General features: G+C 40.4%; 1 protein-coding gene across 3 annotated transcripts in view; it reads right to left on the reverse strand.

Annotated features, from left to right (window-relative positions):
• The window catches only part of TENT2 (terminal nucleotidyltransferase 2), a 72,067-nt gene that overhangs the window by 39,064 nt on the left and 9,332 nt on the right, over positions 1–23,671 (reverse strand). For all 3 annotated transcript variants that reach the window (XM_008161979.3, XM_054715125.1, XM_054715124.1), the window contains exons 2-4: positions 16,558–16,728; positions 16,279–16,356; positions 7,484–7,721 (exon numbers count right to left, since the gene is read on the reverse strand). In XM_008161979.3, the coding sequence (XP_008160201.1) occupies positions 7,484–7,721; positions 16,279–16,356; positions 16,558–16,691 (450 nt within the window). In that variant the 5' untranslated portion in view covers positions 16,692–16,728. The remainder of the gene's footprint in view (positions 1–7,483; positions 7,722–16,278; positions 16,357–16,557; positions 16,729–23,671) is intronic.

Consider the following 23,671-nt stretch of genomic DNA (forward strand, 5'->3'; position numbering starts at 1 on the left):
AAGATGAATACATATTTTCTCCTTAACACTTTATAATCAAAACTACTGATACCTAAGTAACAATGGTTACTAGTAACTGAAATAGTTACTACCTTTTAAAAGGCAAAGTATCAAAAGTCACAGAAAAGCATAGTCACAGACAATTCATAGTAAGTATAATCCTTTTATTTACATAGTAAGTAATTATACTTACTATGAATTGTCTGTGACTATGCTTTTCTGTGACTATGGGGGTCTGTGTCTATGCTTTTTGTCTGTGACTATGCTTTTCTGTCTGTGACTATGGGGGTCCGCTGACTCCAAACTTTGGTTGCTGTTTTTGGATAACACATGAGATAAGCATGGTATTTTTGTGTTTGATATATATATATTACTGATTTCACACAGCAAGGGAGGAGAAAGAGAAACATCAGTGATGAGCAAGAATCACTGATTAGCTGCCAACCTGGAAGGATCGAGCTTGCAGCTGAGGTAGGTACCCCTGACAGGAACTGAACCGGGACCCTTCATTCTGCAGGCGGACACTCTATCCACAGAGCCAAACCAGCTAGGCTGGTTTTTATCTTTTTAGAGGGTTATAAAAACAAACAAATACATGTGACAGAAGTCATAAGTCTAAAATATTTAGCATCTGTCCCTTTAAGTAAGAAGTTTAGCCCTAGCCAGTTTGGCTCAATGGATAGAGCATCATCGGCCTGCAGACTAAAGGGTCCCAGGGTTTAATTCTGGTCAAGAGCACATGCTAGGGTTCTGGGCTCAATCACCAGTGGGAAGCGAGCAGGAGACAGCCAATCAATGATTCCCTCTCATCATTAATGTTTCTATCTCTCCCTCTCCCTTCCTCTCTGAAATCAATAAAAATATTTTTTTTTAAAAAAAAGGAAGTTTGCCCAACCCCTGGCACTCAAAACACAAATAGAAAATATAGCAGACTTTGCAAGAAGTTCCTGGGTCGACGAGCATGCAAACCACCCTCTTCCCGATTCTTACAATAATGTCCTGAATCCTGGAGTATTGTTGTCATCTATAGACAGACCTCCCTGTTCATCTACCAATCTGGTTCACACTTTCCCCTCCAATCCAACTGCTGACATCAGGAAAGGTGATTTTCATATCCTATATAATAAAATCCTAATATGCTAAATGTCCAGTCGTCCAGTTGGCCATTCAACCAATCAAAGTGTAATATACTAATCATATGCTAAGGCCGCTCAACCTCTTGCTATGATGTGCACTGACACTGACCACCAGGGGGCAGACAGTCAACCAGTCACTCTGACGTACACTGACCACCAGGGGGCAGACATTCTGACCAGCTTGCTGCTGGGGTCCGGCAATCGGGACTGAGAGAAACGGGCCGGACACACCCTGGAGCCCTCCCATGGTTCCTTCCCTGGCTGGTCAATCTCCCGCATCTCTCCCAGCCCTGATGGTGCACAGGTGGGGTCCCTCGACCTGGCCTGCGCTCTCTTGCAATCTGGGACCCCTTGGGTGATGTTGAAGAGCCGGTTTTGGCCCTATCCTGCAGGTCAGGCCAAGGGACCCCACTGGTGTACAAATTCAGGCACCGGGCCTCTAGTCTATATATATATATATATAAAAAAGCCTAATATGCAAAGTGTCCTCTCAGGAGTTCAATCGCTCGCTATGACGTGCACTGACCACCAGGGGACAGTGCAGAACAAAGAAAGGCCCCAGCAGCCAGGGAAGGGAGGTCCCAGTCAACAGCCAGAAGCCACTAGGGACCTACCAGTGCATGAATTTCGTGCACTGGGTCTCTAGTCTATAATGAGCTATATACTACAACATACTCCCACCATTTCTGAACTTCTTTTATTCATATGTTTTTCATCAGCGTTATACTTTCATAGTCATAACTGGTCTTGGCAATAAAACAGAACTTCTCTGGCTCTAAAATTTAAATTTCAATACACTATCTTCGCTTCAATCTCTTGTCCAATTACTTTGTTACTACTCTCATACCTGCTGTAGAACGTCTAAGACCTGGATTCTCTTGAATCCTCCGATTCTTCCCCAACCCATCAGGCACCTGAATAACACAATTTCTGTCCCTATCTACTCCACATCATATAATGCTTATCTTCACCACTCTCTTTTATTAAGCCTTAACCCCTTGTCATGCTCTAACACCTGTCCTGCAAAATCTTAATCTTAGGTCAATACAAGCAACCACCTTCTCTGCTCTTACAACTGAGTTGCTAAGAAGTGAAACAGAAAAAAGTTTAGAATCCCAAAATTGGCATCTTTTCAATTTACAGTTTAAGAACCAGCCAAAGGTTGACCCTTAGCATCATCACTCAGCAATTACTTTAATGTCTCTAGTTAGATAATGCTCTTATTTTTCATCACCATGCCAACATCTTTTCTACTGTACTCAAGCAACCTATACTTATCCCACTTTTTTTTTAAGCAGACAATTTCATATTAAAGTTTACTAAGAAAATTGAGGATACCAGATGTGGCATTCCTCAGCTTCTTATCTGTAAGCTAACATATCTGAATGAAATGTCATCTCTTTACCACTCCTATCAGATACTGTCAGACAAACCATCCTCTTTCCCTGTTCTAAGCTAATCCCTCCACCAATACTTCTGTATCCAAGCCTTATGGTCACCTTCAGAACACAAATACCTCTATCATTTTTCAATCTCTATTTCATTTTCAACCCCTCTTTCTAGGATTTCCAGAGTCCATGACAAGGCATAAGTCTCATTCTTAATTTAAAACATTTTCTTTTATCATGTTTAGAATACACTTTTTAAATCATGAAGCTGTGGAATTTTGTATAATAAAAACAACAGGATATACAGAAAAACTAGATTGGAGAAAACACTCTAAATCTATAAGGTCTCAAAAATTTACTGAAATATAATAAAAGTAAGTACATTAAAAAAAAAGTAAAAAGACAAACCACAGAATGGGAGAATATATCTGCAAATCAAATATCTGATAAGGGTCTAATAGTCATAATATATAGAGAAATCTTAAAACTCAAAAAGAGCCCAAGAGAAACCAATATGGCAGCATAGGTAAACACCTCAACTGCTGCCTCGCACAACAATATCAAAACTACAACTAAAAGACAAAAGGGACACCATCCAGAACCACAGGAAAGTTGGCTGAGTGGAAATTCTACAACTAGAAGGAAAGAGAAAAGCACATTGAGACTCAAAGGAGCTGCAAAAGGCTGAGGTACGGAGACGTGCGCACGGAGAGGATGGGTGGCTGACTGCACGGCAGCTGAGTGCCTGGCTGGCTTTCTAAAGCAGGAGGGAGACGGAAGCTCCCGACTGAGCTGAACTCCAGTCCCAGACTCATTCGGGGGATATCTGGACTGTCAGGAAAAGAGAAAGCACACTGAGACTCAGGGAAGCTGTGGAAGGCAGAGGTCTGGAGGCGCGCGCGAGCAGAGAGGATTGACTGCTGAGTGCAGGGGCGACTGAGTGCGCGGCTGGCTTTCTAAAGCTGGAGGGAGACAAAAACTTCCGACTGTGCTTAACTCCAGTTGCGGGTGAGTTTCTGGGAAACCAGACTCATTCAGGGAGAAACTGGACTGTCTGGCAGCGGGCGAAATTCGAGGGCGCCTTCTTTCAGAGGTGCTTACAGCAATTACCAAGGGTCACTGGGATCCAAGGGCATCATAGGGAAGGGCTGACAGGAAGCCAAGGCTGTCTGCTCTGCCCTGAGACACCGCCCCATCCAAGCTGAGCACAGAGCCTTTTGCACATCTTGTCTCATAAGGGTGTCTCCAGCACAGAAATTCTCCCAGCATAGACACAGCTGATCCTCACAGCCAATTGGCCTAGAGGTTAATTCCTCCCAGTGATACCAACAACAATTAAGACTTAACTACAACAACGCTGTAAACACAGTCCACAAACGGGTGCACCAAGAGTGTTCACCTCAGGTAACTGGGGGAGGCTGAGACACTAGACATATAAGACACCTACCATACAAAGCTACTCTACCAACTCAGGGAAGCAGCCAAAATGTGGAGACAAAGAAACAGATCACAAATGAAAGAAATGGAGGAAAGCAAATGACTGGATATAGAGTTCAAAACCACGGTTATAAGGTTTTTCAAGAATTTCCTAGAAAAGGCCAATAAATTTAGCAAGAAATGCAAGGATATGAAAAAGGACCAACTAGAAATTAAACATACACTGACTGAAATAAAAACTATTATACAGAGACCGAACAGCAGACTAGAGGATCACAAGAATCAAGTCAAAGATCTGAAATACAAAGAAGCAAAAAACACTCAACTGGAAAACCAAAAAGAATCCAAAAATTTCAAGATAGTGTAAGGAGCCTCTGTGACAATCTCAAGCGTACCTACATCAGAATTATGGGGGTGCCAAAAGAATAGAGAGAGCAAGATACTGAAAACCTATTTGAAGAAATAATGACTGAAAACTTCCCCCAGCTGGTGAAAGAAATGGATTTACAAGTCCAGGAAGCACACAGCACCCCAAACAAAAGGAACCCAAAGAGGACCACACCAAGACACATCATAATTAAAATGCCAAGGGCAAAAAGACTGAGAGAGAATATTAAAAGCAGCAAGAAAAAACAGTTAATCACCTACAAGGGAGCACCCATATGACTGTCAGCTGATTTCTCAACAGAAACTATGCAGGCCAGAAGGGAGTGGCAAGAAATATTCAAAGTGATGAATAGCAAGAACCTACAACAAGATTACTCTACCCAGCAAAGCTATCATTCAGAATTGAAGGTTGGATAAAGAGCTTCACAGATAAGAAAAAGCTAAACGAGTTCATCAACACCAAACCAGTATTATATGAAAAGCTGAAAGGTATTCTTTAAGAAGAGGAAGAAGCCCTGGCCGGTTTGGCTCAATGGATAGAGCGTCGGCCTGCAGACTGAAGGGTTCCGGGTTCGATTCCAGTCAAGGGCATGTGCCTTGGTTGCGGGCACATCCCCAGTAGGGAGTGTGTGCAGGAGGCAGCTGATCGATGTTGCTCTCTCATCGACGTTTCTAACTCTCTCTCTTCCTTCCTCTCTGTAAAAAATCAATAAAATAAATTTTTTAAAAAAAAGAGGAAGAAGAAAAAGGTAAAGATAAAAATTATGAACAAATACATATCTATCGACAAATGAATCTAAAAATCAAGTGAATAAAAAATCTGATGAACAGAATAAACTGGTGAATATAATAGAATCAGGGGCATAGAAAGGGAGTGGACTGACAATTCTCGGGGGTAAAGGGATGTGAGGGGTGCGGGAAGAGACTGGACAAAAATCGTACACCTATGGATGAGGACAGTGGAGGGGGCAGGTAAGAGCAAAGGGTGGGTTGGGAACCGGGTGGAGGGGAACTATGGGGGATAAAAGAGGAACAATTGTAATAATCTGAACCATAAAGATTTATTAAATTAAAAAAAAAAAAGAGCCCAAGCTGTGTGGCTCAGTGGTTGGGCATTGACTCATGAACCAAGAGGTCACTGGTTCGATTCCTGATCAGGGCACATGCCTGGGTTGCAAGCTCAATAATGGGCATGCAGGAAGCAGCTGATCAATATTTCCCTTTCATCTATATTTCTATCTCCTTATTCCTATCTCTCCCTCTCCCTATAAAATCACTATTTACAAAACAACAAAAAGAAAACTAATAAACCAAATTAAAAAATAGGCAGAGGATCTGAATAGGCAGTTCTCCAAAGAAGATATACATATGGCCAACATGCAAATGAAAAAAATGATCAGCCCAGCCAATATGGTTCAGTGGTTGAGTGTCAACCCATGCACCAAGAGATCTACCAGTTCAATTCCCAGTCAGGGCACATGCCCAGGTTTCGAGCTCCACCCCCAATAAAGGGCATGCAACAGGCAGCCAACCGATGTTTCTCTCTCATTGATGTTTCTATCTCTCTCTCCCTCTCTCTGATATCAATAAAAACATATTTTAATAAAAAACAAAAAATTATCAACATCATTAGTCATTAGGAAATCAAATAAAAATTCCAATGAGATACCATTTCAAACCACTTGAATGGCTATATTGAAAAAGATAGACAACAGCAAATGTTGACAAAAAAGTAGAGAAATTGGAACGCTCATCCACTGGTAGTGGGAATGTAAAATGGAGCAACCATTTCGGAAAACACTTGGTCACTTCCTCAAAAAGTTATACATAATTTCCATATAACCCAGCAATTTCACTTCTAGGTATTTACTCAAGAGAAATGAAAATATGTCCACACAAAAACCTGTACACAGGTTTTCATAGCAATATTATTCAGAATAGCTTAAAAATGGAAACAGGTCAAAAGTCCATCAACTGAGGATTGCACAAATAAAATATGATATATCTATACAATGGATTATTATTCAGCTACAAAAAAGAATAAAGAACTGATACATGCTGTGTGACCTGGATGAACCTCGAACACATGCTAAGTTAAAGAAGCAGAACCACATATAGTAGGATTCCATTTATATGGAATTTCCAGAACAGGCAAATCCACAGAGATTAAAAAAAAATTGACTATTGGTTGTCAGGGGTTAAAGGGAGGGGACTGCTACTGGATACATGATTTCTTTTTTTTTTTTTTGGATGGGGGGGGAGGATGAAAATGTACTATCTAGTGGTGATGGTTTCACAACTCTGTGAATATACTAAAAACCACTGAATCATACACTTAAAGTTTAAAAGAGTGAATTTTATGTACACCTTTATCTCAACTGTACATAAAAGAATAAATACAAAGTAGCACAACTAAGGAATGAAGCAAGTGTTCCTTTTTGAGTCAACATTTTCTGTACACTTACTATGTTCCAGGCTATGCTGGTTGCTAGAAACCCAAGATGAATAATATAAAGTCACTATACTCTCTTCAGGCTCATTCTCCTTAGTATACAAATGTCATATTTTTCAAGAGCGAAGCAGCTTTTAAAATGCAAAAACAACAAATATAAGCCATAGGCAATCCAAGAGAATGCAGATAGTGTCATTTTCTAAGAATTATTATTCAAATAGCTAAATTCTATTTATTTAAAATGTGGGTTTTTTTTTTTTTACAAATAATGGTTCTTAAAAATCTTTCTTGATTTGAATGTATTATTTCCTGTTACTCTTGGATTCTCTATTTTTGACATTCAAAAACCTCACGACAAATATCCCAAAAGAACATGCTTTTTAACACTTTATTAAAATATCCATATGAAAACATGTTTTTGTGTCAATAAGTAACAACAGAGTTCTCTATACTAAGAACTCAAATGGTTTGGCTCTCATCACAGATTCTTATGAAACATTTCCTTATACAAAAGTTACATTTCCAAAAAAAAAAGGCAAAGTCTCTAATTTCAACAGAAAACTCCGTTGAACAGTACTTTAAACAGTGCAAAAAAAGCATGTTCTACTCAAAGACATTAGATATTTTTTATCCATTTTTTATATTCACTTCCCAAAATGTAAAATAATCTACATTATTATTACCTTATCTTTGGCCTCAGGCAGTGTGATTTCTCTAGGTTCTAAAATTGGTATTTCTCGAAAAGGTGGAACACCTCTGACTATATCTGGTACATAGTTTGTATGAAACAATGGAGGCATTGAGTATCTTCTATCACCTGATAAAGGCACTATGTGGTTAATTATAGTTGGCTCTTGGTGGGGTGAATGGAAACGTTGCCGTTTACCGTCAAGAGGAAGGTTTTTTTCATCGCTTAATCTCCTGAAAACAAGCAATATACCTTAGTAATTACAGGTATAACTTTCTGATAACAAATAGAAAACAATTAAAAATATATAAATAACATGACAATACTGACATTTCAGTAAGTCCACAATATTAGCTCTATGTGAATCTTAAAATATCCATCTTCAGCATGGAAAACACCTTAGGGGAAAAAACTACGTAAAAAAAACAAACTACATATATAAGGTGTCCCCCAAAAATGTATACACACCCTCTGAATAACTATAAAGGCAGTGTTTATTAAAATACATTTCATTGCCGAAACCGGTTTGACTCAGTGGATAGTGTCGGTCTGCGGACTGGAAGGTCCCAGGTTCGATTCCAGTCAAGGGCATGTACATTGGTTGCAGGCACATCCCCCGGTGGGGGGTGTGCAGGAGGCAACTGGTCAATGTCTCTCTCTCATCGATGTTTCTAGCTCTCTATCCCTCTCCCTTCCTCTCTGTGAAAAATCAATAAAATATATTTTAAAAATAAATACATTTCATTTTCAAAATTGAGCTATCAGCTGTTAAAGTATGTATACATTTTTGAGGGGACAGCTTGTATACAAAGGTTAGTCTCCAATGTTTCATCTCAGGAGTGAAAACTTTGTAGGAAAGTTTCTACTAGTATTTATAGAACCACCAACAACAAAAGATCCAAACTCTAACATGAAGAGATTAAGTACACTCAGTGCTATATATTTAAAAAAGGCTCTTTGAGTTCACTTATGTTCTTACTCATCAGTAGGAAAAACTAAATTAAGAGATACTTTTTTAAAAAAGACATTGAAAAAGAAAATTTGAAAATGATCTACATTTCAGATAACAGTAATAGTATATTACTGTTAAATTTCTTGGATGTGAACAATGTATTTTTGGTTACTTAGGAGAATCAATCAGCTGACTTCTGCACACCCCTTACTGGGGATCGAGCCCATAACCCAGGGATATGCCTTGAGCAGGAATCAAACCAGTTACTTCATTTCCTGCGTCGATGCTCAACCACTGAGACAAACCTGGCTGGGCTATTTATTCTTTAAATTTTTCTGGAGGCTTAAAATTTTTCAAAATAAAAGGCAAGGAAAAAATCTTTAAAAAGTAATTATTTGTTTAAAAATAAAGAAATTTACTTCATTGATATAGTAACTTGTTCATGAGGATAATACTTTATGCCATAGGAAATGGTCCAATTCCTTTTAAGCTCTAAAAGTCTAATAGTCATAGAAACCTGAAGGTTTTTATTGTAATACTCCTTTGGTATTATCCCAATTCTCCTTGACAGACCCAAAAATACCTGGAACTCCTATACCTGTTCACTAAAAGTGAACACTACTAAAAACATAATATATTTAATACTTTTTAAACATTAAAAATAATTTAGAGCAGTGGTTGCCAACCTTTCGGACCTCACGGATCACCAGTTGGCGACCGCTGCTTTAGAGCTTTATATTTTAAATATCTTCTATTGAGAATGCCAATTTAGTTTTTAAAATATGTATAACTATGAATTAATGAAATTTATTTTCCTTCTTTTTTTTTTTTTCTTAACTAATCATTGATATCGGGATTACTTCTTGAGAGAGCCAAAATACTTTTTGTATTCATCCCCTGATCCAATTAACTGAGAGTTGCTTGCAGCTTACTTCTCAGGTGTTTTGGTAACAATCAGTTGAGGATTAAGTGCAGGTGCAAAGTTTACTAATTCTTCTGTGATTTTTGATCCAACCATTCTACTTAATCCTATTTGAGAAATTATTGTATTAATATCAGCAAGTATTGTCTTCATATTGTCTGTATTCTCTTCATGTTGTTCCAGAATTCTTTCCAACTTTTCCTTGCATCTATTTCTTCTCAAAGAGGTTTTAAACAATTGAGCAATTGTGACAACTCGTCAAGATCTGTTGATAGAGAAATTGAAGCTGGTCTTGGTCATCTAGATCCAACCTTGAAGCATGAGAGGCAGATGGACTTCCTTCTTCTGGTACACACAGGACCTTTTCTTCTATTGAGCATTAGGATCTGGTACCCTCTGCTACAGCTCTTTTCTTTTTCTTGACTGTGTGTACTTGTTTTTCCCTTATTCTTAAACTGTGGGATCTCTTGGACTCCATCTTTGGTGACCCCTGGCTCTCTGCCATTGCTGAGCGATTGGTTGTTTTTCCAATGAAATTTATTTTCATTCGTGATTCACAAATTGGCTATCAAGGCAAATTTCCAAAAATTAAAAATCTGAATAAAGTCAGTACTCTTAGCATCATGATATAGCTTTCCACAATGACAACTTTGAACAACTCAGTGTTGCTAAGCATGGGATCTATAGCCAGACCTCCTGGGTTCATACCAGTTATGCCAATCTTATTTGATTAACTAATTGCTTAACTTATGTGTGCTTCACCTTTCTCAACAGAAGAATTATAATAGTATCTATTTCATAAAGTGCTGTGAAATTTTATTAAATTATTATTTGTAAAGTCCTTAGAACAATGACTACTACATAATGTGATCAGTAATTATTAGGTAGTGTTCTTTTTAACTGGACATAAAAATTATAAAATATTTTATATGTTTTAAATAGCAATAACTTTTAAATATCGCCAAGTCATATTTTTATAATCTACCTCTAAAGCTCTATTATAATTACATTGATACATTAATTTCATCAAACTGGATAAAATTAATTGGCTTAAACTTCTCTACAGAAAGCTTTATGTCATGTAGAAATTTTTATTATAATATTTATGATAGAACCTTACCTGTATAAGATTTAGATAAGCCAAATAGTAGTAAACTTCATTAGAAATAAGGTTATGGGCTGAATTGTGTTCCCCTCAAAACTCTTATGTTTAAGCCCTAACCCCCAATATCTCAAAATGGGACTGTATTTGGAAACAGAGCCTTTAAGGAAGTTAAAATGAGTCATTAGGGTAGGTCCTAATCCAATAAGACTAATGACCTTAGAAGAAGAGATTAGAACACAGAAAACACTGACACAGGGATGAACATGGGAGGACACAGAGAGAAGCAGCCATCTTCAAGTCAAAAAGGAAAGCCTTAGAATAACCCAACCCTGCCAATACCTTGATCTTAGAATTCTAGCCTCTAGAATTATGAGAAAATAAATTTCTGTTGTTTAAGCCACTCAGTCTTATACTTTGTTATGGCAGCCCTACCATACAATATAGAAAGCCATCTGATTTAGTTAAAAATCTCAATTAAAAGTAGATTACTGAAGAAACATAGCTTCATGCCATGTAACACTTATAACGGCAGAAATAATTCAAAAAAGGATCCCTAAAATTCTTTTTTTTAATTTAATAAATCTTTATTGTTCAGATTATTACAATTGTTCTTCTTTTTCCCCTCATATTCCCCTCCACCCAGTTCCCACCCCACCCTCTGCCCTCACCTCACTTTCCTCGTCCATAGGTGTACGATTTTTGACCAGTCTCTTCCCGCACCCCCCACACCCCTTTACCCCCGAGAATTGTCAGTCCACTCCCTTTCTATGCACCCGATTCTATTATATTCACCAGTTTATTCTGTTCATCAGATTTTTAATTCACTTGATTTTTAGATTCACTTGTTGATAGATGAGTATTTGTTGTTCATAATGTTTATCTTTACCTTTTTCTTCTTCTTCCTCGTCTTAAAGAATACCTTTCAGCATTTCATATAATCCTGGTTAGGTGGTAATGAACTCCTTTAGCTTTTTCTTATCTGTGAAGCTCTTTATCCAACCTTCAATTCTGAATGATAGCTTTGCTGGGTAGAGTAATCTTGTAGGTTCTTGCTATTCATCACTTTGAATATTTCTTGCCACTCCCTTCTGGCCTGCATAGTTTCTGTTGAGAAATCAGCTGACAGTCGTATGGGTGCTCCCTTGTAGGTGATGAATTGTTTTTCTCTTGCTGCTTTTAATATTCTCTCTCAGTCTTTTTGCCCTTGGCATTTTAATTATGATGTGTCTTGGTGTGGTCCTCTTTGGGTTCCTTTTGTTTGGGGTGCTGTGTGCTTCCTGGACTTGTAAGTCTGTTTCTTTCACCAGGTGGGGGAAGTTTTCAGTCATTATTTCTTCAAACAGGTTTTCAGTATCTTGCGCTCTCTCTCTTCTGGCACCCCCATAATTCTGATGTGGGTATGCTTGAAGTTGTCCCAGAGGCTTCTTACACTATCCTCAAATTTTTCGATTCTGTTTTCTTTTTGCTTTTCCGGTTGAGTGTTTTTTTGCCTCTTTGTATATCAGATCGTTGACTTGATTCTTGTGATCCTCTAGTCTGCTGTTGGGTCTCTGTATAATATTTTTTATTTCAGTCAGTGTATGTTTAATTTCTAGTTGGTCCTGTTTCATATACTCAAAGGTCTCATTAAATTTACTGCCCTTTCTAGGAAATTCTTGAAAAACCTTTTAACCGTGTTTTGAACTCTATATCCAGTCGTTTTTTTTCCTCCATTTCTTTTGTTTGTAATCTGTTGTTTTTGTCTCCACATTTTCGCTTGCTTTCCTGAGTTGGTAGGGTAGCTTTGTGTACTGTGTCTCGGCCTCCCCCGTTACCTAAGGTGGACACTCTTTTTTTTTTTTTTTAATATATATTTTATTGATATTTTACAGAGAGGAAGGAAGAGGGATAGAAAGTTAGAAACATCGATGAGAGAGAAACATCGATCAGCTGCTTCCTGCACACCCGCCACTGGGGATGTGCCCGCAACCAAGGTACATGCCCTTGACCAGAATCGAACCGAGGACCCTTCAGTCCAAAGGCTGACGCTCTATCCACTGAGCCAAACCGGTTTTGGCCTGAGGTGGACACTCTTGGTGCACCCCTTTGTGGACTGTATGTACAGCCTTGCTACAGTTAAGTCTTTTTCCCCCCCATCTTCTGACCACATTGGGGTGGCCATTTTGTGTGAGGGTGTGACAGTCAATTTGCATATTACTTCTTTATTATATAGGATTTTCAAGTTCCCCCTCGTCGGTTTGGCCCAGTGGACAGAGTGTCGCTCCCTGTACACAGAAATGTCTCGGGATTGATTCCTGTCAAGGGCAAATACATCGGCCACAGGCTTGATCCCCAGCCTGTTTGGGGTGCATGCGGAAGGGAACCAGTCCATGCATCCCCCCACATTGATGCCTATCTCTGTCTCTCCCCCTCCCCTCCATTCCCTCCACTGGAAAAATACCCCTGGCTGATGATCAACAACAACAAAATATTCAAGTTCAACATGAAAGCAAAGTGGTGGGTAGAATATTCTAAAATTTTTTAAAATTGTGACTATGGAGACAAAACTACCAAATACAATTTGTGAATCTTGATAAGATTTTGATTAATAGTTATACATTGCCTTTTGATTAATACCAATACATTACCTTTGGGGGACAATTACGATGATATAAAGGGATCCTTTTAAATGTTTTATCTCTTTTGTTTAGGATGATATATGTTGCAATAGTTAAGGGTGGATTATGTTTTCAAACTATTTCACATTGTTAAACATATGTTCAATATATATAAATAAGATACAAGGTCAAAAAGTATTAGTGGTGACAGGGGATCCCTGTACTCTTTCATCATCTTTATAAAATTTCTTTTTTTTTCTAATAAAATTACGAGGGAAAAATATAACTTCAAGTAATATCAATAATCAATAGAAAAGCAAAGGTCAAAATGATTAACAAGCATAAAGGTAAAGAGAAATAAGAACACGCACCATTAAATTAGAGACCACAAGGGGGGTTGGACAGTCCATCTTGAGAGGTATGTCTATTCCTCCCTGATCTGCCGAAACACCATATTATTATTATTATTTGTTAATCCTCACCCAAAGATACTTTTCCACCGATTTTCATAAAGAGTGGAAGAGAGAGGGAAAGACAGAGAGAAATATCAATGTGAGAGAAACACATCCACTAGCTGCCCCTCGCACATGCCCAGCCCAGAACCCATACTGGGAAGGAGCCTGCAACCGAGGTACATGCCCCTGATCAGAATCGAACCTGGGACCATTTGGTCCATAGGCCAATACTCTATCCCAGGGGTCCTCAAACTTTTTAAACAGGGGGCCAGTTCACTGTCCCTCAGACCGGTGGAGGGCCGGACTATAGTTAAAAAAAAAATATGAACAAATTCCTATGCAAACTGCGCATATCTTATTTTGAAGTAAAAAAACAAAACTGCAAAAACATCCTCATGTGGCCCGAGGGCCGTATTGAGGATGCCTGCTCTACCCACTGAGCCAAACGGCCAAAACCTGAACACCATATTTTTTTTAAATTTATTCAGTAAGGTATTACATATGTGTACCCATCCCTCCTTCAACCCCAAAACCCCCTTCCCCCATTCATGCCCTCACCCCCCTGGTGTTCATGTCCATTGGTTAGGCTTATATTCATGCATACAAGTCCTTTGGTTGATCTCTCCTCCTTTCCTCCACCCTTCTCTACCTTCCCTCTGAGGTCTGGCAGTCTAATCGATGCTTCTCGGCCTCTGGATCTGTCCCTGCTCATCAGTTTATGTTGTTCATTATATTCCACAAACGAGTGAGATCATGTGTTATTTATCTTTCTCTGACTGGCTTATTTCACTTAGCATAATGCTCTCCAGGTCCATCCATGCTGTTGCAAATGTTAAGAACTCCATTTTTACCGCAGCGTAGTATCCCATTGTGTAGATGTACCACAGTTTCTAATCCACTCATCTGCTCATGGGCACTTAGGCTGTTTCCAAATCTTGGCTATGGTGAATTGTGCTGCTATGAACATAGGGGTGCATATATACTTTCTGATTCGTGTTTCTAGTTTCTTGGGATATATTCCTAAAAGTGGAATCTCTGGGTCAAATGGGAGTTCCATTTTTAGTTTTTTGAGGAAACTCCATACTGTTCTCCACAGTGTCTGCACCAGTCTGCATTCCCACCAGCAGTGCAAAAGAGTTTCTTTTTCTCCAGATCCTCACCAGCACTTGTCATTTGTTGATTTGTTGATGATTGCCATTCTCACAGGTGTGAGATGATACCACATTGTTGTTTTGATTTGCATCTCTCAGATAATTAGTGACTTTGAGCATGTTTTCATATGTCTTAGCCTTCCTTCTGCCCTCCTACGAAAACTGTCTATTTAGGTCCGTTGCCCATTTTTTGATTGGGTTGTTTATCTTCCTTTTGTTAAGTTGTATGAGTACCCTGTGTAGGAGATTAAACCCTTATCAGTGATGACTTTGGCAAATATGTTTTCCCATGAAGTGGGCTTTCTTGTTGTTTTGTTGATGGTTTCTTTTGCTGTGCAAAAGCTTTTTATTTTGATGTAGTCCCATTTGTTTATTTTCTCTTTAGTTTCCATTGCCCTAGGGGCAGTATAAGTGAAGAAGTTCCCTAATATGTCTGAGATTTTTCTGCCTGTGGATTCCACTAGTATTTTTATAGTTTCCTGTCTTATGTTCAAGTCCTTTATCCATTTTGAGTTTATTTTTCTGTATGGTGTAAGTTGGTGGTCTAGTTTCAATTTTTGCATGTATCTGTCCAATTTTCCCAACACCATTTGTTGAAGAAACTATCTTGTCTCCATGTAGTTAACTCTTGATTGTTGTTGGTATCACTGGGAGGAATTGACCTACAGGACAACTGGCTGTGAGGATTAGCTGTGTGTATGCAGGAAGACACCCCTATTCAACTAGACTTGCAAAATTGCAAAAGCCTCTGTGCTCAGCTTGGATGGGGCAGTTTCAGGGTGGAGCCGACAGCCTTCACTTCCTGTCAGCCCCGCCCTTGGCAATGGCTGAAAGCACCTCTGAGAGAAAGGCGTTCATGAGTTTCGCCCGCTGCAAAACAGTCTAGTCTCTCCCCCAATGAATCTGGATTACCAGATTCTTGCCCAGAACTGGGTTTCAGTGCAGTTGGAACTGTGGTTCAGCGCAGTCCAGAGCTTTTGTCTCCTTCCCGCTAGGGCAATCCAGCGGCACAGTCAACAGTCCATCCTCTCTGCGCGCATTCGCACGTGCGCCTTCAGACCTCTGCCTTTCGCTGCTCCCCTGAGTTTCCGCCTTACAGTCCAGAATCCCCCTGTATGAGCCTGGGGTTCAGTGCAGTCGGAATTGGGGTTCAGTGCAGTCCGGAGCTTTTATCTCCTTCCTGCTAGAGAAGGCCAGCCTGGTATTCAGTCACCCCCTCCTCTCCGCGCGTATCTCCCGTACCTCAGGCTTTTGCAGCTCCTCTGATTCTCCTTGTGGTTTTCTTTCCTTCTAGTTGAAGAATTTCCAGTCAGCCAGCTCTTCCGTGGTTCTAGATGATGTCCGTTTTGTCTTTTAGTTGTATTTTTGAAATTATTGTGCAAAGCAGCAGTTTAGGTGTGTTTACCTATGCCGCCATCTTGGTTTCTCTCCCCTAAAATTCTTTAAATACTACACAGAAGTTTTAAAATTCTATGATAGGGCTGATCACACAGATGCCAGGAAAAAAATATTAGGGCATATTGTTCATACAATTTTAATAAAATATACATTATTACTCATTTCTAAGAAATGCAAATTTTTCTTTTAAAATAATTAAGATATACTTACTTCCTTCCTCGAAATAATGGGGAAATTGGACTGACATTTCCATATGTCAACTGCTGTAATGACACAGCTCTAGACAAGCTACCAAAAACAAAGAACAGTAGTAATAAACATTTTGTTCCTTTAAAAACAATTTCAAAAAAATAAATTATTTCATTGATCAAAAGAAAACAAGGCATAATGACATTTTGTCTAATTTCAAATGTTTTATATATAAAGGATTTGCATTAAGTAGAAAACATAATTTACAAATAATATGGGCCAAAATATTTCCATACTTACTCTGCATTCTGAAAGTTGAACTGTGCATCTATAAGCTGCTGGTGTGAATAAAGAGTTGGTGATAGGGCAAAGAAGTTATGTTGTTGATGGTTTGGAGTGAAAGGTGGGCGACCCAAAATTGAGTTTGGGAACATGCTCTTGTTCACTAAAAGTGAACATGTATTCTTCCACCTAGAATAGTTTTAAAAGGCAAATTATTATAGCTTAAAGTTATTGAACTCTTTCATAACTAGTATGCGCCATTTAAAACAATTAGTACCAAGTTATAAATTTCATTTGCAAACTTATTTTTAAAAGTTTAACAGATCTCTTAAATTATATTATAGGTAACAAAACACTAGTAATTAATTTTAAATCTACATTATCCATAGAATTATTCAAATGATAATACAATATATGTTTCAAATTTTCTGATGTATCCTATTAAAGTTATCCTAATATCTATAAATATTTTAAAAATCAAGTTATTACCACATACTCTAATAAAAAGAAACTACCTAAGAAAAATATTTAATGAAACTTTAGATTCTTATAATTATTTCCAATATAACTTATTTAAAGGTATAAGCCATCAAGTAACAACCTGATTCCTATGACTGAGATATTATAGATCTGATCAAACAAGGGAAGGAATTTGCATTGCCTAATAACTACCGTATTTTCTGGCGTATAAGATGTCTTTTCAACCCAGGAAAATCTTCTCAAAAGTCGGGGGTTGTCTTATACGCCAGGTGTCTTTTTTTTTTCTTTCTTTTATTGTTTAAAGTATTACAAATAGTAGTACATATGTCTCCTTTCCCCCCCCCCCTGACCTCCCCCCAGCCTCCCCTACACCCCAGCACATGCCTTCATTTTTATTTGGTGTGCGTTGGAAGAGGGGTAGTCTTATACGGCGAGTATATCCCAAATTCTATATTTTAACTGGAAAAGTTGGGGATCGTCTTATACGCCCAGTCATCTTATACGCCGGAAAATATGGGTATTTATAAAATCGTGAGATTTTCTCTAAAGCCAAAATAGCGTATATGAAGGACTTTCAATATAAGATGACTTGTTCCACAAGAAAAGGAAAACGTGTATACGTGTATACAAAGAAGTCAGAACCTTTCACTGACCCAGGCAGGACTAGATATTTATTCTTTTGCAATAAATGATTCCGAGGCTGCAAACTTACAAACAGTAGGGCAGGGGTCCTCAAACTTTTTAAACAGGAGGCCGGTTCACTGTCCCTCAGACCGTTGGAGGGCCAGACTATAGTTTAAAAAAAAAAACTATGAACAAATTCCTATGCACACTGCACATATCTTATTTTGAAGTAAAAAAAAAAAAAAAATGGCAAAAACAAACGTATGTGGCCCTCGGGTCATACTTTGAGGACGCCTGCAGTAGGGTATGGTAATAAACTCAAAAGAAGCATTAAGTGAAGTCCACAAAGTGAAAAGAATCTTCAGCCCACCTTCCTAAAGCAGGAAATTAGAAAACTCATCTACAGAATACCTGAGAAAGAAAAGAAACACATCCTATCTAATAGAGAGGGAATATGCTAATTGGCCATCACTCCGTCTCAAAGACGGCTGCACCCACAGCTGAGGCCAAGTTCCCATAAAGAGCCTTAAAAAGCAATCAGTAGGGACCTGAGGCTACGCCCTTCCCCGCCCCAGTGGGGCTTGACAGGGGACTTCAGGCCATGCCCCCCCACCCAGCAGGGCTTGACGGGGGACCTCAAGGTGCACCCCCAGTGCTGGGTAGGGGGGGACTCGGGCCGTGCCCCCGCACAGTGGGGCTTGATGGGGGACCTGAGGCTGCGCCCCCCGTCAGGCCAGGCTTGACAGGGGACCTCAGGCCATGCCCCCCACCCAGCAGGGCTTGACAGAGGACCTCAAGATGCGCTTCCTGTCCTGGTACTGAGCTAGGGGACCGTCAGGCCAGGCTTGACAGGGGACCTCAGGCCATGCCCCCCACCCAGCAGGGCTTGACAGAGGACCTCAAGATGCGCTTCCTGTCCTGGTACTGAGCTAGGGGACATCAGGCTGCTCCCCCTGCCCCAGGGCCAGGCCGAGGGAACTCAGGCCACACCCCCCACCTAGTGGGGCTTGACAGGGGACTTCATGCTTTGCCCCCCACCCCGGCACCAGGCTGGGGGAATCTCAGACCGCAGCCCCCACCCAGCGGGGCTTGACAGGGGATCTCAGGCCACACCACCCACCCCAGCACTGGGCCAGGGAACCTGAGGCTGCGCCCCCCTGCCTGGCTGAGCTTGACAGGAGACCTCAGGCTGTGCTCCCCACCCAGCAGGGCTTGACGGGGGACCTCAAGGTGCACCCCCCAATGCTGGGTCGGGGGAACTCAGGCTGTGCCCCCGCCCAGTGGGGCTTGATGGGGGACCTGAGGCTGTGCTCCCCCACCTGGCGGGGCTTGACGGGAGACCTCAGGCAATGCCCCCCACCCAGCAGGGCTTGACGGGGGACCTCAGGCCATGTCCCCCACCTGGCAGGGCTTGATGCAGGACCTCAAGGCACGCCCCCAACCCAGTCTGGGCTGAGGAACCTCAGGCCATGCCCCTCATCCTGGCCCCAGGACAGGGGACCTGAGGCTATGCCCCTACCCAGCAGGTCTTGACGAGGGTGGGACTGACTGAGTCTAGCCCAATGGGGGGGGGGGGAGGCCGGGTCTAGGTCTCTCGCGATTTTGAGTTGCATGTGGGTGGATGGGGACATGACTCTGGATTCCATGGTGTGCCCCAGACTCTGATAGGAGGAAGGTTTTCATATACATTTTACTAATTTTCTTTCATCTCTAACACTTCTATTATAGAGAAAGGGCAAATAGCAATATTAAATTATTTCCTCTAATCCCCTTTTAATGTGCACGAATTTCGTGCACCGGATCACTAGTATAAAATAATAACCAGAGAACCTATATAACATCGTAAGTTTTTCACCAAAGTGAAATTAAGCCAGCTAGCAAGTACAATGAAGCCTACTATTGAATTGTCCACCATCCCCACAGAGCTTCTAATTAGATTTCTAATAGCTCTCACTTAAAATAGACAACATGGAGGAGAAACCAAGATGGCTGCATAGGTAAACACCTAAACTACTGCCTCGCACAATTTCAAAAATACAACTAAAAGACAAAACAGACATCATCCAGAACCACGGAAGAGCTGGCTGACTGAAAATTCAACTAGAACGAAAGAAAAAACCACAAGGAGAATCAGAGGAGCTGCAAAAGCCTGAGGTACGAGAGATACACGCGCGCAGAGAGGACGGGGTGGCTGAATACCAGGCTGGCCTTCTCTAGCGGGAAGGAGATAAAAGTTCAGGACTGTGCTGAACCCCAATTCCGACTTCACTGAACCCTATTTCCAGGCGAGACCCTGGGGACTCAGGCTCATACAGGGGGAATCTGGACTGAAAGGCAGAAACTCAGGGGAGCGGCGAAAGGCAGAGGTCTGAAGACACAAGGATGGACTGTTGACTGTGCTGCTGGATTGCCCTAATGGAAAGGAGACAAAAGCTCCAGACTGCACTGAACCCCAGTTCCGGGAGAGAATCTGGGAATTCAGATTCATTGGAGGAGAGACTAGACTGTCTGGCGGCGGGCAAAACTCGAGGGCACCTTTCTCTCAGAGGTGCTTGCAGCCATTGCCGAGGGCGGGTCTGACAAGAAGTCAAGGATGTCAGCTCCACCCTGAAACTCTGCCCCATCCAAGCTGAGCACAGAGGCTTTTGCAATTTTGCAAGTCTTGTCCCATAAGAGTGTCTCCCGGCGTAGACACAGATGATCCTCATAGCCAATTGGCCTGGAGGTCAATTCCTCCCAGTGATACCAACAACAAGCAAGACTCAACTGCAACAAGGCTGTACACACAGTCCACAAAGGGGTGCACCAAGAGTATCCACCTCAGGTAACGGGGGAGGCCGAGACACAGCACACAAAGCTACCCTACCAACTCAAGGAAGCAGCAAAAATGCAGAGACAAAGAAACAGGTCACAAATGAAAGAAATGGAGGAAAGCAAACGACGGGATATAGAGTTCAAAACCACGGATATAAGGTTTTTCAAGAATCTCCTAGAAAAGGGCAGTAAATTTAATGAGACCCTCGAGTATATGAAAAAGGACCAACTAGAAATTAAACATACACTGACTGAAATAAAAAATATTATACAGAGACCCAACAGCAGACTAGAGGATCACAAGAATCAAGTCAACGATCTGAAATACAAAGAGGCAAAAAAACACTCAACCGGAAAAGCAAAAAGAAAACAGAATCGAAAAATTTGAGGATAGTGTAAGAAGCCTCTGGGACAACTTCAAGCATACCCACATCAGAATTATGGGGGTGCCAGAAGAGAGAGAGCACAAGATACTGAAAACCTGTTTGAAGAAATAATGACTGAAAACTTCCCCCACCTGGTGAAAGAAACAGACTTACAAGTCCAGGAAGCACACAGCACCCCAAACAAAAGGAATCCAAAGAGGACCACACCAAGACACATCATAATTAAAATGCCAAGGGCAAAAAGACTGAGAGAGAATATTAAAAGCAGCAAGAAAAAACAGTTAATCACCTACAAGGGAGCACCCATACGACTGTCAGCTGATTTCTCAACAGAAACTATGCAGGCCAGAAGGGAGTGGCAAGAAATATTCAAAGTGATGAATAGCAAGAACCTACAAGATTACTCTACCCAGCAAAGCTATCATTCAGAATTGAAGGTTGGATAAAGAGCTTCACAGATAAGAAAAAGCTAAAGGAGTTCATTACCACCTAACCAGGATTATATGAAATGCTGAAAGGTATTCTTTAAGACGAGGAAGAAGAAAAAGGTAAAGATAAACATTATGAACAACAAATACTCATCTATCAACAAGTGAATCTAAAAATCAAGTGAATTAAAAATCTGATGAACAGAATAAATTGGTGAATATAATAGAATCGGGTGCATAGAAAGGGAGTGGACTGACAATTCTCGGGGGTAAAGGGGTGTGGGGGGTGCGGGAAGAGACTGGTCAAAAATCGTACACCTATGGACGAGGAAAGTGAGGTGAGGGCAGAGGGTGGGGTGGGAACTGGGTGGAGGGGAATATGGGGGGGAAAAGAGGAACAATTGTAATAATCTGAACAATAAAGATTTATTAAATTAAAAAAAATAGACAACATGGATTGTCAGAAAGAAAAAATATCTGAGAATGAACAGAAATAATGCCAAGAACAAATGAAAACTCAATTTAAAAAAAAAAACCACCCCAAGTAATGAAAAAAACATTGCATATACAAAACAAGAGTATACTGCTTAAAAACAGAAAAGGCTCTTGAAAATTATAAAACTGAAAGCCAAAATTCCAACACAGAGTTAAAAGATTATTGAGGAAATCTTTCCTTCTGATGAGGGCAGAAGGGAAGCAGGAAATAGTAGAAAAAATAGAAGAGAATCAAACTATGTGGTCCAACATAACAAAAGCTCCAGGAAGAACAGAGAAAGAAATTACCAAGTAAGTAAAAAAGTAAATGTCCAATACTGAAGAACAATAATCCTAACATTTAAAGGACCCAATGAGTATAAAGCACAGCTTAAAAAAAGAAATGAATATCAAGGCATACTATGGTGAAATTTCAAAATTTCAGAATATCAGGAAAAAGAAGCTCAGAAAACGTTACAGCAGAAAATGTTATAAACAAAGGGCTGGTAATCAAAATGGCTTTAAAGCAACAGTAGAAACCACAAGACAATGAAGTCAATGCTTTCAAGTTTCTGAAAAAAAATGCTCTCAAGCTATTAATTTTATACCCAGCTACACTACCAATGCAAGGGGAAATAAAAACATGTTTAGACATGTAAGGTATCAAAAAAGAAAACCTGAGATCTAAGAAAAAGAAGGTCCAACACAGTGCAGAAACAAAGTAAATTACCCAGGATGATGGTAAAGGGAAACTAACAGCTTAAATTAGAGCAGGACAGAGGGCTTCAAGATATCTAAGGAGGAAAAAAAGTTAACTTATAGGTTACCTAATGTATTTGCCATAGAGAGCAATTCTGCTGAAAGAGCAGAAATAATTACAAGGAAAAAAAACCGCAGCAAATTCAAAATAAATTACTACAGAAAAAACATACTCAAAAGGTTATATAAAAAAGTAAATATAATTAACTTGGTTCCTACAATAAGACAAACATTGAAAACACAGAATAATAATATATTTATATCACTTAGTGCATACTATATTTAAAGATCACATATATTCATATATTATTATACAACTAGAGGCCCAGTGCATGATTAAATCATGCACGTGTAGGGTCCCCTAGGCCTAACCTGCCATCCAGGCTATATCCACTGCCCCGCAAAGCCTAGCACTCTCCACGGACACTGCTAGCAGCCTGCTCCCCGCTTTTGATGGCAAGGGGTCCGCTGGTGCTGGAGCGGACACACAGCTCCCCGCTTTCGATCGTGGGGGAGCTGGCTGTCTGTCCAGCGGTGCACCAGGCCTTTTGAAAGCCTCCGGCATGGCGGAGGCTTTCGAAAGGCCTGGTGCCAGAGCGGACAGCCAGCCAGCTCCCCAGCTTTTGCTCCCCGCTTTTGATGGTCCACAGCAGGACGTGGGCTCGCAGCCCCAGAGGCCCCTTCTGTGCCGCAGCACAGCCATGGCGCAGACGCTGAGCTCGAGCTGCCGCTGGTGACACAAGCTCAGCATCCTGCCGGCCCAATCGGCCACCCCGAGTACCGCCCCCTGCGCCTCCCGCTGGCCCAATCGTGGGCATAGCGGAGTGATGGTAATTTACATATTAACCTTTTATTATATAAGCTATACATATTAAATGTATAGCTTTTTTATGTATATACATCACAATTTATAATGAGAGAAAATACAGAAAGGTACTAAATCTTCATTTTCAGATGTCAATCAAAAGAATGAGCTATAAAAGTTTTTTAGAACAAGAAAAAAACACTTAAGCAGCTACAAAAAATTTTTTTAAAAATAGGTAGTTGCCTCTGGGGTTTGAGACCATATGGTTGGAAAAACTGGTGCAGGAGACAACAGAAGAGAAAAAGAGAATGATCTGCAAAAAAATATATCGCTCATACAAACTTTGTCCCTTTTTTTTTTTT

This window comes from Eptesicus fuscus, chromosome 4, assembly GCF_027574615.1.
Source record: "Eptesicus fuscus isolate TK198812 chromosome 4, DD_ASM_mEF_20220401, whole genome shotgun sequence".
Lineage (NCBI taxonomy): Eukaryota > Metazoa > Chordata > Mammalia > Chiroptera > Vespertilionidae > Eptesicus > Eptesicus fuscus.